This window comes from Phoenix dactylifera, chromosome 15, assembly GCF_051530095.1.
Source record: "Phoenix dactylifera cultivar Ajwa chromosome 15, Ajwa_hap1_PhDact_Kaust_v1.1, whole genome shotgun sequence".
Taxonomy (NCBI): Eukaryota; Viridiplantae; Streptophyta; class Magnoliopsida; order Arecales; family Arecaceae; genus Phoenix; species Phoenix dactylifera.
In genome coordinates this window covers 13,909,574-13,926,417 of record NC_143204.1, presented here as the reverse complement: position 1 = coordinate 13,926,417, position 16,844 = coordinate 13,909,574, and the positions used below count along the sequence as shown (strand labels likewise).

At 37.0% G+C, this 16,844-nt stretch overlaps 1 protein-coding gene across 4 annotated transcripts; it reads right to left on the bottom strand.

Moving 5' to 3' along the window:
- Nucleotides 1-675: 675 nt before the first annotated feature.
- LOC113463622 (glycosyl hydrolase family protein 43) lies at nt 676-11,788 on the bottom strand. 4 transcript variants are annotated; one of them, XM_039121369.3, is made up of 3 exons: nt 11,402-11,788; nt 9,938-10,535; nt 676-1,770 (listed from the first exon to the last, which is right to left on the bottom strand). In XM_039121369.3, exons 2-3 carry the CDS (start codon nt 10,484-10,486, stop codon nt 919-921), a joined length of 1,401 nt encoding a protein of 466 aa, XP_038977297.3. In that variant the 5' UTR covers nt 10,487-10,535; nt 11,402-11,788; the 3' UTR covers nt 676-918. The 4 variants fall into 4 exon arrangements, with proteins under 4 accessions (XP_038977297.3, XP_038977298.3, XP_038977299.3 ...); XM_039121370.3 differs by having other exon boundaries at nt 9,938-10,514; nt 11,402-11,776; XM_039121371.3 differs by having other exon boundaries at nt 9,938-10,439; nt 11,402-11,732.
- Nucleotides 11,789-16,844: the final 5,056 nt, after the last annotated feature.

Genomic DNA, 16,844 nt, shown 5'->3' with positions numbered 1-16,844 from the left:
AGGATTTTTCGCTTGTGTACCTTTATAAATATCTGAAACTGTCTAATACTCAAACTAAGCCCAAGGAGGTTAAGGATTTTCAACCCAAACCCAATCCCAGGCTGGGCTTGGGGTGGGTTTGGATTGACCTGGCCAATATCCAATGCTAAACAAATAGTACAGAAAAGCAAACAATACTAAAGAAAAGCTGGCGAAGTAATTTAAGCTTACCATCACCTTGAAAACTAAAAGGATATTGCTTTGGTGGAAACCCAACAATCGACTTTGGTGCTCTACCTTCTCCTGCCTGAAAAAAGGTCCATTATTCTACCCCTTATGACCTTCAAACCTTCGGTAAATCTTTATAATAACCAGGTTCATATTAATGCAGCTAAATTGCCTAAAGAGTATTACTTTCCAAAAACATGTAGAGAAGAAAGCCAATTTCAAAAAAAAAGGAAAAAACAAAAGAAAAAGAAAAGAAAATGAGATACCATTTACAATTACATTTAACCTAAATCTAAGTCAGAAAATTAGACCACATAATTGCCTAAGCCATTCTGACCAAATATTTTTTATGATGGATCCTATTGGCATGAGCTCAGAAAAGGAGGAATAATCAAAACAGCATGCTACCTACGCCAATGATAACAGGTTGCATACGAGCCAATGCGGGAATCACAAACAGATTTAACATGACATGCTAATTCCATGTGCTCAATTAAAAAAATATAACAATATATTATCATTGTTAGCAATAATAAAACAGCATGCTACCTATGCCAATGATAACAGGTTGCCTTTGCAAGGAAGATCAAATCTTCGACAAAAGAGAATGATCACGAAAAACTGCTCATATAGGAATGATATATGCACACTGTGAGTAGAAACTGAAAGATCTAAATGTTATCATTTGAAAGGACTATAACAGTTCCACATTTATGTAGTTCTTTGCCACTCTTCTGGGAACCTCCATCTTCTATGCCAATAAATGGACACTCTAGACCACAATGGGAACCCAAAATTGTACTCTAGAGGCTCATCAGCCACTCCCCCTACAGTTAAAGGCAGCCATACATACCTGGAATCCCTCAGCTCTGCCGGCTTCCATCGATCTGCCATGAAGATGAATGAACCTGGTAACCCTGGCAGCGGGACTACAAATGTGCTCTGAGCGAAGAATGTCGTCGACCTGAAAATCTTGTTCCCTCCAACGCAAGGATTTCCCATTGTTTCCCAAGGGCCCATTATTGACTCTGCTGCATGAGCCAATGCTCTGTTTGGAGCCCACCCGGTACAACCAGAGGTGATCATGTAGTAGGTTCCCTCGTACTTGAACAGGGCAGGAGCTTCCCTATGTCGTCCCACCAGAATCCTCCTCATCACTCTTGTGACATTGAGATAATCATCAGTTAGTGGACCAATATGGAGCTCGCTGTTGTCCTCGGAAGAGTAGATTAGATAGGCCTTCCCATCGTCATCTTTGAAGATGGTCATATCCCTACTCTCAAAATCATGAGGGCGCATGCTATAAAGGTATGTGAAAGGTCCTGTTGGAGAGTCACTGACGGCCACACCCGCTGAAGCTTTGGTGTAGTTAGCATCATCTATGTGCATCCACATGACATACTGACCACTCTTATCATTGTATATCACTTTGGGTCTCTCAAGCACATTGGATACATGGAGATCATGGGTGGCATTGGTTCCTTCTCCTGACAGCACAATGCCTTCATTTGTCCATTCCCACAAGTCCTTCGAGGAGTAGCAACTAACTCCAATGATGTCAATCTGGGGAAGAATGAAGCATTTATGAGCTTAGTTTAAATTTTGTGATCGCTTATTAAGCCCCAAAAAGTAAAAGCTAGATTAGAGAGATCATAAAGAGAAAGCATGCCCAGATAACACCGAAAGTAAACATTCCAGTTTGAAGCACAGATAAAGCAGACTCTTTAGACAGCTTATAACCATCTGTAATATAGGTATTATGAATTCTTGGATTACTTCTCTTGGTTAGATAAAAAATGTAGCATATGATATGGGTATCAGGTGTTGCACCCGAGATACATAAACCTCTAACAAACACAAGCCTCTGAGGCATATTCATTTTTTTTAGTCAAGCCAACTTAAACTGTGAACCAGTTCCTTGATATAAGTAGAAAAAAACAGTGGTATCACAACAGAATCTCCTTTTACTCATGTCATTTCAGCCTCATCAACATACTTCTCTTTTATGTACAATTACTTTCTTGTATACAACCCTTTCAATCTCCTCATGTAACATCAATGCCACCAACTCCATGAGAGTTTGCAATTGTTCACCGGTGCTCTCTAATTTCATACAGAATTACTGAAATCATTCAGTCAAGACAGATATTAAACACCACTGATTCTACACCATCAATAACAAAATGAAGATAAAATTCCTACATTTAGTCTAAAGTATCTTCATGCCATTGATGTCCCGAAGTGAAGAATATGAGTAAATTTTGTTGCCAAAAATCTAATATCAGTTGATCACCTGTTTCAAGCAAGTAGTTTCCATAGGGTCAACTTCTCGATCAACTCTCAATAAACAGTCCATTATCCAGTGTTAAAGAGCAGTTTGTGACTGTTAGCAACTTAGCATGCTAGACAAATAGAAGTTTGGTAATTAATTGTCCATGCAGCCATGCAACTGATTTTTCCGAAAATGGATAAAAAATTATTCTTGAGCTTATCATTCTACTTATCAAGCACAGGAACTAAGGAAGTGCACTTCCTGAAAGTCTGACAACTTAACAGCTACCTTTAATTATTGATTAGAGTCATTAGACAGATGTCACTTTCAACAACTAACCTCCAGCTTCTCCGAAGATGAATGCTAGTCCTTGAGGCACCTCACCACTAAATATGCCCAAAATACAGTTATAAGCATGACCACATTAGCGTAGTAGAAGTTTGTCCAAGAGAGATACCCACATAGCTAATTATACACCTAATCTACAAAATAAATACGTACATTAATTAATTCGATGTTTTTTCTTTTGTGATATATTTCATAAATCATCACTAGAATTATTAATCAAGCAATTGAAAGTACTTGGCAGACAAGCATGTCTAACATATTTTGGAGGTTTTGAGGCTATATAAATACCAATAGCCATCATATTCCACCAAAGAAGCAAAAATATTTTGTACCAAAAAAAAAAGAAGCAAAAAAATTTTCCTGAATGATAAATGCTAGTTTCTCACATGTTGATAAATAAATAATTATTACTTTATAAATGACATTAAGAAACTAGAATAAGTACTATGGCCACACATCATGACCGCCACAGACATATAATGACCCTAACCTAAAATCTTTAGAACAGCTTGAACATGCAAGTTTCAGTCATTTCACACAAAGTAAGATTTTCATCTTACTTGGCTTCAGGATCACATCGGTGCATATAGAACTCCATGTGTCTCATGAAAAGAGGGAGTGAGATGCTTGCCCCAATTTAAGAGTAGAATAATCATTTTGCTTGTTAGACAATAAAACATGCCCTCACCAAGATAATAGCGGTAGAAACTAGAAAGGAACAAATATTCACATATAAGACATGCAAAAGAATGTTTTTGCATGCTGCATATTGTATTTTTTCCAAAGAGAGACAAATAAAAAGAAAGTCACAACACAGTCTCACAGCCAATAACACATTCCCACCTCATCTTAAACATGATTGATCAACTAATGCCACTCAAACTAGATAAATATTGAGCCATACAACATTAATAGACTTGCAAAGAAGTCAACAACTTAGAGCTAATGTGAAGTTAGTGACTGTTTTGCAATGATTACAAACCGGATGGCCCATCTGTTCTTTGTCAAATTTGAGGACTGAGGGTTGGAAAGGTTGCAACAATGCAGTAATCATTTAGATGGATAGTATTTTTCTTATTACTTAATTGTTAGTGGCATATTTGGCAATAGCTCTACTTGTTCTGTACATGGGAGCTGATGAATAATAAGGGTCTCTCTCTCTCTCTCCTCTTGTGTGTGCACATGTGCATGCGAACACGTGTGTATATTATTTCTTCATTATTTTACTTTCTCTTTGCTTTTTGGGTACATAATCTATTGCATCTACCTAGAGGACTGGTTATGACTTATTCGATTAATTCTTAAGGGGCCATTGACAATTAAAATAGGTAAAGGCCCTCTCAGAGAAAAGTGAGTAAAAAGCATCTCTTCGACAACCTTCAAAGTTATTATGTGCTGAATCCAAAAATCTACCCATAGATAAAAGAGAATAACTATACATGCTCATGATGAAGTTCCCAAGCTGCTGTTTAGACAAGGAACTAAATGGATCAAAAATGAAGTGTTAAACAAAATGGCAATTAACCATAACTTTAATTCACTCCTAAGGGACTGGATTCCTATTAATCTGATTAGCACTTGCTTTATCACAGAAATAAAGAATTGGAGTAGCCATATGATTCCCCAGGAAGAATGTGTAAGTGCAAAATAATTTCTCTACAGCTGTATGAGCTATCATACAATACCTGAACTTGGCACTAGAGCAAGAGAAAACTTATTTTCTGCTTTTCCAAAATATAACAAGAACTCAAGAGAAGATGCAAAAGCAAGTGGTGTAATGCCAAATGATAGAATCACAAGCCATAACAGCAGAAGTGAGGGCTTTGAGTTCCAGCAAGGCAAAAGCAAACACAAGAAAATCACAGGTACATAACAACAGCCACAGAATGTGCAAGAGGACCATATGGTGGATAAAGCTAGAATCACCGTCAAACTGGCTCACCATGAAACTAACGCATGCTACCCATTCAAAGATGGTCAAGGCAGACACGAACATCTACAAACATCCAATAATAATGAGACAGAAGGATGTCTAAGGGGCTTGCATTATTAAAATGAACAAATGAAGTTTCAATAGGAATCAATGTTGCGTTTTTGATAAATTAGGCATAGCTAATTAGATCAAATGTGTGTAAACCCACAAACAACCACAATCAGAAAAGAGGTGAACATAATGAAAGGAGTCAAAAGACCAATGCCCATTTCAGACAAAGGTTGATAACTTGATACGATGGTTCAAATGGGAAATAGTGGGAAATACAGGGTCAGATGTGTTAAAGGAACTGTAACGCACTGACTGAGTTCCAAGTTAACAAAATAGAAATATTTCTCATGAAACGCTCCCACAAAAACGGTATCAGAAATGTTCATACCAAGCAAAAGAGGCTTGTAAAATTTTCTGAACGACACAATTCAGGTAGATATTTAGCAAAGAATTTGACCAGAAAAGAAAACTGGGCAGAGAATGGGAAAGGCCGAGAGGGAGTTACATGCTGACATCCTCAAAGATGTGACCATGAAGAAAAGGCATTCCATAAATTCATCTAATAGACGACCATGACGAATGAAAATAGCAATAAAGGCCTTTTTGGAGTGGCCTTTTTGGCAGAGGTGCAATGGTCTCAGCATAATCAAAGTTATTGAAAAATCACTATCACCAAATAATTAACTACTATTTCCAATGTAAATATGGTTAGAAATACAGTAATGAGGAGCATGATGACAATAGAGAATTAGAGATGTTGTTTATCATGCATGCACATGTGCTGAGATGCCACATTCATTTCATTCAAACTCAGAAGAATCAACAAACATTTACATGAGTTGGTTCATCAAAATCTCTAATGATGTCTAAGCAAGCAGCTGAGCAAATTAGTTCAGTTGGAATGCTCTGACATCAGTACACAGGGTCGAACCTCAAGTGTTATTTAGGGCCAGATCTTTGTTGTCACATTCTCCAAATATTTGTTTTCTGTGTATGTCAGGGGTTTGTGGGGTTGCTGGGTCTGGGGGTGGGGGGAAGACTAGCAGATCTTTGGAAAAAGCTAGTTTCTCTAAAAAGCATCATACATGATTTTTGTCGCAATCATGTATAGCATGATCATCTTTTTTTTAAAAATGTTTGATAACATGTAATGTATAAGAATGTCCATTACTTTGTCTTTCTTAAATGAGAGAATGAGAGTTTGTCCATGACTCTCTCTCTCTCTCTCTCTCTCTCTGCAGGTGGGAGTTCGATTAGTTTGATAAAGGATGAAAATCATGAAATCCTGTTGGCTTCTCCTTCAAATTTAAAGTATTAAGAATTTACCAAAGCTACAAAGGAATTAAGTGGTGAAGGAAATGGTTGAAAAGCTATGGTTACAAATAAAGAGACTACGCAAATACTGAGAAAGCCCACTTAAATATTGCTGAGAAAAGCCAAAATCCCACATTCTAGCTTATGCTATGGTACTAAAGTACCCCTCAAGTGTTGCTTTGATTAATGAATGCAAGCAGAGATGAGTACACAAAGAGAAAGATGTTTAAAATTTTAAAGAAAATATTGTATTTTGTAGTAGTCATCATAAGGAAAGAATATTACATGATGAAAGCATTCTTTACAATTCAACAAGTTGCATGATATCCATTATAAGATAGTAGACTATTCTTGCATAAAGTTATTGACACATCTACGTATACATCTCCGCATACTGGCCATTTATATGTTTGGCATTCTTTATATGATGCTATACATCTAGGAAGGAAAGAATCTTGCAAGATGAACACAATCTTTACAATTCAACAATTTGCATGATATCCATTATAGTGTATAACTAGTATACATGTCTGCGTATTGGCCATTTTTGCATCTTGCATTCTTTATATGTCGCTATACATTGAATCATTGACTCTACAATGCAATTGTCATGTCCTGAGCTATGCAAAGGGTTTTAGTCTTGGGATTGTTCATATTGACTACATGACTAATGAGATTGTTTATTTAGTCCAGCACTTGCTTGTCGAATTTCAACCTAATACCACACACTGTTATACCATACTTAGAAAGAGTGAGATATAAGAAAAAGAAAACACAAGAACTAATGAACAGATTTCTTCCTGACATAATCATCGTGCATCGTATTCCTTTGTTTGCAAGCCACAAACTGCTGGTATAGTGATCAATATAACAGTTTTAGACACTTACTAGAATTGTCCTTGCACTATGAATGAGTTTTGCACTCGCACGTACATGAACTTAAAATGATGATAGTCAAAAGTATATAAACAGCAATTTCATTAATTTATGCAACAATTGAAGTCGTAGTTTCTTTAACCATGTACCCCTCTCTGATCCCAACCCTACACCTAAAAAAGTACTTGGTATCCCAGGATTTTACCATATCTGTCAATATCCTATGATCCATGATAATTTGTAGCAGTAGATTTTGCAAAGATTGATACACAGGTTATTCCTTTTATAAAGTTATGTTATCCTTAATAATGTTTTTTTGATTATAAATAATTTAATGTTTTCTGCTGATGTTTATCAAAAACCAATGGTTAGTCTACCAACATGTCATCTTGTGCCATAAGTTGTGCAGATATTGTATGTATAGCAGTACAGTACATGAAGTACATCTTATGTTGGCATGTATAATTTGTACAGTATTGGGTGTACTGTAGCATATCACTACAAAATGGATTAGTATGTGATAGCAAATGCTGCATAGTAAATTACTTAGTCAAACCTAAATTTCTTCATTCAAGAGAGCAAGTCAAACTTTTGCCTCTAGAACTCTTCCAACCTCATCTGGAACCAAATTCGAATTTGGATCAATCATTTGATGGTAAAATAACACTAAAATAGAAATTCAATACATTATTTGAAGAGGTGAGACAGGGTTTTAGGAATTTTAAGGATTTCTTCTCATCTAAATAATAAAAATTTCTATACTTTTGCATAGATATGTTGGATCAAGAGGTACACCCAAGCAATACAAGTTATTAGCTAAGAAGAAAATGGTTGAGGAAGAAGGTAATCAAATATGAGCACACCTTCATATTTCACATGACAATATTATGGAAGAGAAAAAGATTGTATTATTTATGCTAACAATGTCAACAGCACTTTGGGTTCAGGGGAAGGCTGGGGCACAGCGGTAGCATTGTTGGTACACTTACAAATGGAATTATGTAGAACCACCAAATGGTTGTCTATATATTGTGGAAAACATACCCAGAGATGGTGAATAGACAAAGCAAGGGTGAGGGCATAGCATCAGCAGTAGCACCATCAATAGAGCTTATAAATGGAATTATGAAGTGGTATGATATTGTGGATAACATATATAGGGCTCGTTTGGTTCGCAGAAAGCATTTTTCCTCCTAGGAATATGATTTCTGGGAAGCAGATTTCTAGGAAGATGATGCCTAGAAAAGTACTTTTGGCATGTTTGGTTGACCATGGAAAAGTGACAGATTTCCAGAGTGCTTATGTTTGGTTGACCATCCACTTTCCTAAGAAAGTTATGTATAATTCCTATTATATCCTTAATAAAAATTAGGACTTTAATGCCTCTTTAATGCTGAAGGGCCTTTTTGAAAAAAAATAAAAATAAAGTAATTTCCGGCTCATGGGAAAAACTTTTCCATGAAATGTGGGAATCATATTTCCATGGAAATACAACTTTTCCATCTCTCTCCTTTGAAAACTCCAACCAAACAAGAGGCATCTCATTACTTTTCTGTTGACCACACTTTTCCCCTTTCTTTTCCCGCGAACCAAACAAGCCCATATAGGTGATGAATGGAACGTACTTGAACACTCTTGTAATGGGAGATGCATTGTTCAAGGGGTGATGATGATGATGACGGTGATGATCATGAGCCATTATTACACTGAATCATGCATTTGGCTATATTTAGAAAAAGAAAAAAGGTGTAGGCTCAAAGAACATCAGATACATATTGGGCGCTTCTGATATATGGAAGACTCACTATATCAAACTGTGAATTTTTGGGGTTGATGGAAAACCTTACTCTTTAATAGCAAGTCCAACATGGTTCTCAAACAAAATCCCAACATACTAACATCAGACATGGGTTTTGATGTTCTTGGAGCTTGGTCGAGGATTGTGATATAAAGATTTCAAGTATATCATAATATCATGAAACATGGGCTAAGTTTGTGGTGTGAAATGGGCCACATATTTTGATTTCACTACAATTTTAAGACATAGAACACTAACCTAAGGTTACAAGTTCAGAAAAAACTAAGAGAAGCTAGATATTTCTCTCGGCGCAGCTATCCTAATTTCTTGATACCTTAGTTATGAATATCCATGGCATTTCACACACCTATAAAACCTTTTGGCTGCTCATCTTAGAGTTATATAAACTTTTCATGCCCCTTGCTACTAAACAACAAAATAAGCTCTCTCATTTTACTATTTGTCTAATTGTCACTAGCTTAGAATATCTTGTTGATTCCTGTGGAAAGTAGGCATTTTTATTTATAATTTATCCAGGAAAGCAAAATGCATTCACATTCTAAATGAATTGACTATGTCATCGGTACATAATATTTTTTGTTCTTGGATTTTGTGACACTATCTATAATGAATCAAGAGGGTGAGATTTGGTGCAATGATAAGGTTGCTCTATTGTGACCTAAATGTCACAAGTTTGAAATACAGAAACAGCCTCTTTGCACATGGGGGATCAAGCTGCATACATCTAACCCTCTCCAGACCCTGTAATGATAGGAGACTCGTGCACCGGGCCGCCCCTATCTATAATGAATCAAGGTAAGAATTAAAAGTGAATCTAGAATTAAATTTTTATCACTTTCTCAAAGCAAAATTAAGTTTTATAACTATTGTAGAGCCAAAATATAAAAAATCTAATGGTAAGTGAAATTGAAATTATAAATTTCTCATGATAATACACATCAATCTTTAAGCTATTACACAGGAATGCCCCTTGACAAACTTAAGTTGCCAAGGTTGAAAAATTGGGGGATGTCGTTCCATATATAAATTATGTTGCATATTGTTTTTGACCTTAATGAAATGAAATGAGATGGGAAAACCAAAAATTAAGCAAAACAAATTCTAAATTTCAACTGACCCGTGCAGCTGCTCTCCTATGTGCCTGGTAAGTTGGGCCGTCTTTGTTCTCCCCATACCAATAGTAGGTCTCTGTCCTCCAATCAAATAAAATGCCCCCTCCATGTGCTTGAATAGGATTTCCCTCGGTGTCCAACCACAGTCTACCAGGATAGTAATACATGCTGTCCTTCCCTCTCTTGTTTGGGTCTATTGCACTCTTTCGATCAGGAAAGAAAAGGGCATGCAATTCAGAAGATTCATCTAAGAATTCATCAACCACTGAATAAGGCTTTCGTGGTCCCCTTCGTTTCACTGCACGCGGCGACCGCTTTCCTCTAGGGGGTGGCAAATATAAATTCTCTTCCTCAACCTCTTCCAATTCTCTGGTCACAGAGAGATGGCTCGAACCTATACGGATCTCTCCCTTGTCCTTTTGAGGGATCAGAGAATAGAAATGAACCATGAGGATGCATCCCACCAAGCTCCACAAAACTAGAGATACAGAGCATCTGGTTCCTGCACTGCAACGGAAAGCAGATGATTTCCGGTTTTTGTTCCCCATCCTCATTCTCCTTTTTTTTATCTCCAAGATAATACTGCAGTAGCAAAAATACAACCTATATAGATCCAAAGTGAATCAAATCAAAGTCGCATCCTAATCTATCCATTCTTTCCAACACTGAATAATGAGCATTTCATTGAACTTTCAAGAAAAAATTATATAAGGAACAAAAGTAGCGCATAATACTCATCTGACATGAAACAGTAACATTATGCTATCAGTACGGAATTTCCTAGGTGAAAAACTATCAGATAAGACATTCACAGAGCCTAAGCAGAAACTGAGAGTAATCAAAAAAAACAAAATAGACTGTAAACAGTAACCAGAAAGCAAAGGGGAAAAAATGTACATAATTTAAAATTTGCTAGGGCATTTTGGTTGAAGTAATTCATCTCCTCCAAACTCAAACAAAGTTCAAAATCAAAAAAGAAAACAAGAAATAGGTCATCTAACACTGATGCTGGCTAGCCAATCCAAGAGACAGATCATAGAATCAAGATTAAGGGCTCAAAAATGGATTTTTTTTCAAATCTTCAATCAATCAAAAATATGCCTCGAGGCATGCTCACAAAATTCAGTAACTTATGGATCCGACTAGAAAACCATAGAATCCTTATTTCAGGGCAAATAGTAGACAAAAAAAAAAAATCGCCATTCAAAAAAAAACAGAGCCAGCTACAGGTGGAAAGGTCAAAATCGAAAACTAACTCCCAAAGTTCAGACTCATCCTGAAAAAAAGAAAAATCTGCAACCCATCAAAGAGCAACAACCAAATTCCGAGGTCCAAACCAAGCTCAAGTTTCCATCAATAACCAATACAAATCATGCCCACCAAGAGAAATAAATGTAGAAATCACACATCGCAGGAAAAAAGATCTTGAAAAAAATCTAACAAAAAAAGGGAAAGTCGTCAAAACCTACCTGACAAGGTCCTCGCCGCGGGGTGAGAATTTAGAAATACGGCGCGTGATCCTGCTGTCTCACCCATATTTAGGACAGGGGCTCACGGATGTCTATGTTCACCTCCCCTCCTCTCTCTCTCCCCCCCCTCTCTCTCCGGCCTTGCCAACCACCAGGAGTCAAACATCTTCTTGCTGATTAGTTGTCAAAACAGGGTAGATCCCCAAAACCCTCGGTTCTGGAAAGGTTGGCTGTCCTTTTAGCTTCGGAGGGATATGTTTGGGTGTGGCTTGGACTCGAAGCACTGACTTTATATCTCCCCGAGTCCCCAGGATGGCCTTCGTCCTCTCCAAAATCTATATTGTTCTTAGTGCTCGAACTTTCCTGCCTTTGCGTGGGGTTTGGCTTACTTGTTTTACTGTTGACGGCTCTTTATGGATGGGGATTATTGGAAAAAATTTAATACTGTCCTTAGTGCACCTTGACTTAATGATTTTTAAATTTTTAACTAAAAATATTCTATCATGAATATGGTACTAGTCCAAAAAAAATTTGTAAATTATAAAATAATAATGATGTTACGTCCTGTTTTTGACAGTGTTGCTTGTATCCAGAGCCGGTCCACCTCTTAGGCGATCGCCTAAGATCCAAACCTAAAGGCTCTTAGTTATAAATATATTGAGGCTTCCAAAAGACTCTTAGCTATATGCATTGAGGCCCCCAAACCTAAAGACTCTTAGCTATAAATACATTAAGGCTTCCAAATAATTTCTTAATATATTTATTATTATTATTATTAGTGAGTTCACCTAAGGCCGCCAGATCCATTGAGCCGCTCATGTTTGTATGTTTGTTTTTTACTTCTCAATTGATTTGTTTTCTCATGGCTAGCTATTTAAATATTTTAATTATCTTATATTCTTTGTTAGATTTTTTTAAAAAATTTTTAACTACACCAAATTCTCGTAAATTTCTTGGATTTTGAAATTGTAGCCTTAGCTAAATTGCTACCATATGATCAACTTGTGATTTTGAATGAACATGATTTACCCACTTTAATCCGAAACTAGACTCTCATAATTAACCCATGCTAGTTCGAACTAAAAGTCATTTGATCGCGCCTGAATCAGAAAAATCTACCGTCTTCCAAACCATTTATTAGTTTAGAATGTTCTCCTACCCACCTTGACAAGTCCTGAATTTAAGAAAGTAATGCATAATTAGTAAGTACTTTTATTCTTTTGATTATTTGCATGTCAATATTAAGTCATGTGTCGTTAATTAATCTCATATTAAATGTTACTCACTCGTAATGCATGCGTTGTTCATTGTTGTTTCTTACGTAATATGTTCATGATGCAATCAATCAACCTATTTTTAAATGAGTTTCTTATAGTGTCTGAATGTGCTATTATTGATTTCATATGACTCAAAGATTAATATATTAATAAATAAAATATTAAATTCAATCCAATCTGACCCTCACAAAAGTTGATCTGACTAAATTCAAATTTCAAAACTGACTCAGATATGGATCAAGCTTAAATCACGTCAATATCTGATCCAAACTGACCAACTCATAGCCAGAGTTGGACCTAATGGTTAAAGAATTATAAGAGAGTTATATAAACTAGGAATATAATGGTATTCTTAATGCCACTGCTCGTTAAATTAAGGGCAGCTACATATGCATGGGATTTGGGGAATCTTTCAATCAAAACTATGAGCTTTTATTTCATTCAACGTTGCATGTTGGTTTGCTTGAGGATGGAAAGGGCTGACTGTGGATTTTTATCATATGGTGTAATGTCTAAATCCTAGTTATTTTTTTTTCAACATGATTTGTGTCTTAAATAAGTTCAGGACCCAAATCAGTTGACTGAGGCTCAACTAGCCTGCAGTAATTCCTCACCAACATGATTTTGTGGGGTGATGCCTGGTATATGAGAAGTTTCATATCCAAAGTTAGGTGACCATTTATATTTCCTTGAACCGATCTATCTGTTAAGCTTGAACTTAGACATGGACTAATGACTCGCAATTTCAATTCAAGATCAGTGATTTGTTAGATGTAGCATGGATCTATCCTTGTCCGTGCCTAGTGTCCTAGTTTTGCTATTTTTTGGTTGTAATCCTTCATTCCTTCAAATAGTTTTTCTTTTCTTTTTTTTTTGGCAAAAGGGAGGAGAATGACAGCTTATTGAATTAAAAAGAAAAGATGCATCTAAACAAAAAAAAAAAAGGTTACTAAAACAAAAATAAAAGAATATCTAATCTAAAGCAAAGATAACAGTTTTAAAGACATTTAATAGTTCTTGCCATCAAAAGAAATTTTAGATAGTTCAATGGGCAAGGGTTTCGAGAACCAGAGATAGGAATCCTGGTGTTGGGGAATGTAAGTCGCCCCAAAGCACGTGAGCACATCGACAGCTCGTGACCTCGAAAGCGCCCGACCTCGGGCGACCGACCTCGGACACCCTACCAGGCGCCCAACTTCAGAGCTCTCAACCTCGAAAGTCCGACCTTGCCACTCACCTACCGTGGCCACATCCTTCTATAGTCCGATCAGAGACCATGCCCTGCCACCGCCCCTAGCATTTAATGCGCGTGGCCTCCGCAGACCTCTGGCTTACTCCACAATTATTGCGTATCTTCGGCTTACTCCACAATTATTGCGTATCTTCGGCTTACTCAACAATTAATGCGTATCTCCGGCTTACTCAACAATTAATGCGCGTGGCGCCTGTTATCTACGGATCTTCAGTCCTCCACAGCAAATCAGCTCGGCTGCATCCAGTCGACCCTGACAACCCCCTGATCCCGACCTCCTCTCCAACAGCAAGGCATTAATTTACTTGATCGTGCACCAATTCATGCGACGTGCCCAGCCGTACGGCAACTTCATCCCATTACATTACAGGTAACCCAGCACCCTTCTATAAAAGGGGAGGAAAAAATCTCTAGGCAAGGACTCTCTCCCTTTGAATACACTTGCCCCCTCTGACTTAGGCATCGGAGGGCCGGCGCCGGAAACCCCGGCCACCGATTTTTTGCAGGCCCCTCGCGGAGGACGCCGCTCGTCGACGGATCGCCGCCCGCCAGTTCTTGCCGGAGCTCCTCCTTCCCAGCGGACCGGTCGCCCCCGGATCCAGATTCCAGCAACACCTGGTATTTTGTGATGCCTAGAATATATGCTGCAAGCAAAATGACTGAAATGTTCCTAATTAACCAATCTGCGCATCATGTGAGTCAAAGCCTTTGGATTCAACACCACTTAAAGCAGCCTATAGAGGTAAAACAAGAACCGATTAAGAGGAGCACTCAACATAGACATGAGACTTTAATTGCACACTAGAACCTAGGGCTGCAAAAGAGTTGAGTCGACTTGTAAGCCAACTTGGTCTCAGCATTAGACCTTGCCCGATCCATATTTGAAGATCTGTGAGTTGGTTCGGGTTCAAAATTAGATTTGAACTAAATTCGTGGTTGTGTGTTATCTATGTCTAGTTTATATCAACAAAAAATAGATCTAACTCAACCTGAACTTGATTTGGTCAGACCCAAAACTAGAATCATAAAACTTCCTTCTCGTTTATTATAAATATCTTTTCTAATTCATTAAATGAACTCTCATTTAAAATAATTCATCTTTTTTCATCTCAATAATTACATCTTCTCTTACCTATTTTCACTTATTATATTTAAACATTTATATTTCCTCATTTGTTCTAATGGATTCTTATTTATAATGTTTTTAGAAAAAATAAGCATCCTAATGCATGAAGCTCTAACTACTACAAGGCTAGGGAGGATCTAAGCTAATGACCTTATCTCCACATGTGGAGAGGCACATGATACCTATCTGCCATCTCTTATTAATCCCTCAAGTACATCAATATATATTTCAAGAATCATTGTTTGCAAATTTAAAAATGATCATTACTTGGATGAAAATTGAAAGGTTTTGAATGAAAATTTAAGTTTAAGTTGACTCTTTTTAAGTTTATTTGATTTTTAGTAATTTTATATTCAATTATGAATTATAACTAGTTGCTCAACTCAAACTACAAACCTGACCAGACTTGGTCATCACCCAAACCCGAACATCTCAGGTTGGGTCCAGGTCATACTTGACCTCCATCCAACACGTATAATCCTCTGGATCTAAAATTCTTTCCGTAGACTCAACCCAACCCAACCCGAATAACTAATTAGTTTAATCCAAATTCAAAATCATGACTAGAGCTAATCACAGGTTGGGTCTAAGACCTAAATTCTATTCATTTTTAATCAGGCTTTGGACTGGGTCTATTCAAAATTTGATCTTTTTTGCGCCCAAGCTCGGCCTTGATTAGCTCTAATCATGACCTAAATATGAAATTGAGTTGGACCAAGGTCAAGTATGCCCCTATCTGACCTAACATGTTTGCAACCCTACCAGAATCTTTTTATTTGATTTGAATTTTCCTTGTTTTTGTTTTCCTATTCGATTTTTTATGTCATAATTGGTATTTTGGGTGGCACCATCTATAGGACCATTTGTTTAGGCTGCATTTGGATGTTAGTTAACTAAGCAAGGGTAGTTATCTTTAACTATAAATAAACATCACTTATCCACGAATTCATGAGAGAAACTGTTTGATTGCTGCTTAGTTAACTATCATTGTTGCTAAGCTGGAGAAAAATTATTGTTTGGTTGAAAATGTATTAAATTAAATGGATAAAAGCCAATTTTAGGATATAAAAAATACTGCTTTTATACTTGACCTTCTATTTGGTTAAAAAGGCCAAGGACCTCACTTATCCTCGAAGCCTTGAAGCAAAATAATACACAAGCCAGGCTCTAGAGTGAGATCCCAAGCTCTAGAGTATAGATCGGAGGTTTCTCTCTACTTACACCATATCCTAACAAGTAGTGGAAGCCTAAAGGCTAGTTAGATGGTAGCCATGTGTTACTAAAATCTAGGCAATAATAATAAAGGGGTTTGCCCTCAGTATTGGAAGTAGGTTGGGTATTAAGTTCTAATTTATTAGAATGAGCGTAGAGGCCACTAATTGGAATCAAGAGTGTTGGATAGGACTTCTTACATCATATTCGAATCAATGGCATGAAGATCAGCTAAGATAATGGCATGTGGCTAGAGTTAATCATGGGATGGGCTTGAGCACAAAATTGCCAAATTTTAGCTAAGCTTGGCTGAAAGCTTAACTTAAAATAATATAATTTAGGCCTGAGACCCGCCCGATGATCAGCTCTATACATGGATAGGCTTGAGAAGGACAAATGATAGTTAAAAGATAGATGGAAAATGATTGTGTATAGACCGATCAAGTTATCATATGGCACCATGCAAGGTAGTCTGAGTGATGTCTAAAAAGCAACAATTGAACTAGATCGAGTAGTAAGTCACTCGAGATATAGGCCTCGAAGACAAGTGGTGAAACATAGACCAATTGAGAGTAT

Excerpts from the sequence above, each read along its gene's own strand:
- LOC113463622 (XM_089927442.1), bottom strand. The coding sequence starts at position 11,468 with ATGGGTGAGACAGCAGGATCACGCGCCGTATTTCTAAATTCTCACCCC. Across the intron at positions 10,440-11,406 it reads CACCCCGCGGCGAGGACCTT|TGCAGGAACCAGATGCTCTG; the intron begins GTCAGGTAGGTT and ends TTTCCGTTGCAG. Across the intron at positions 1,771-9,937 it reads ATAGGAGAGCAGCTGCACGG|ATTGACATCATTGGAGTTAG; the intron begins GTCAGTTGAAAT and ends ATTCTTCCCCAG.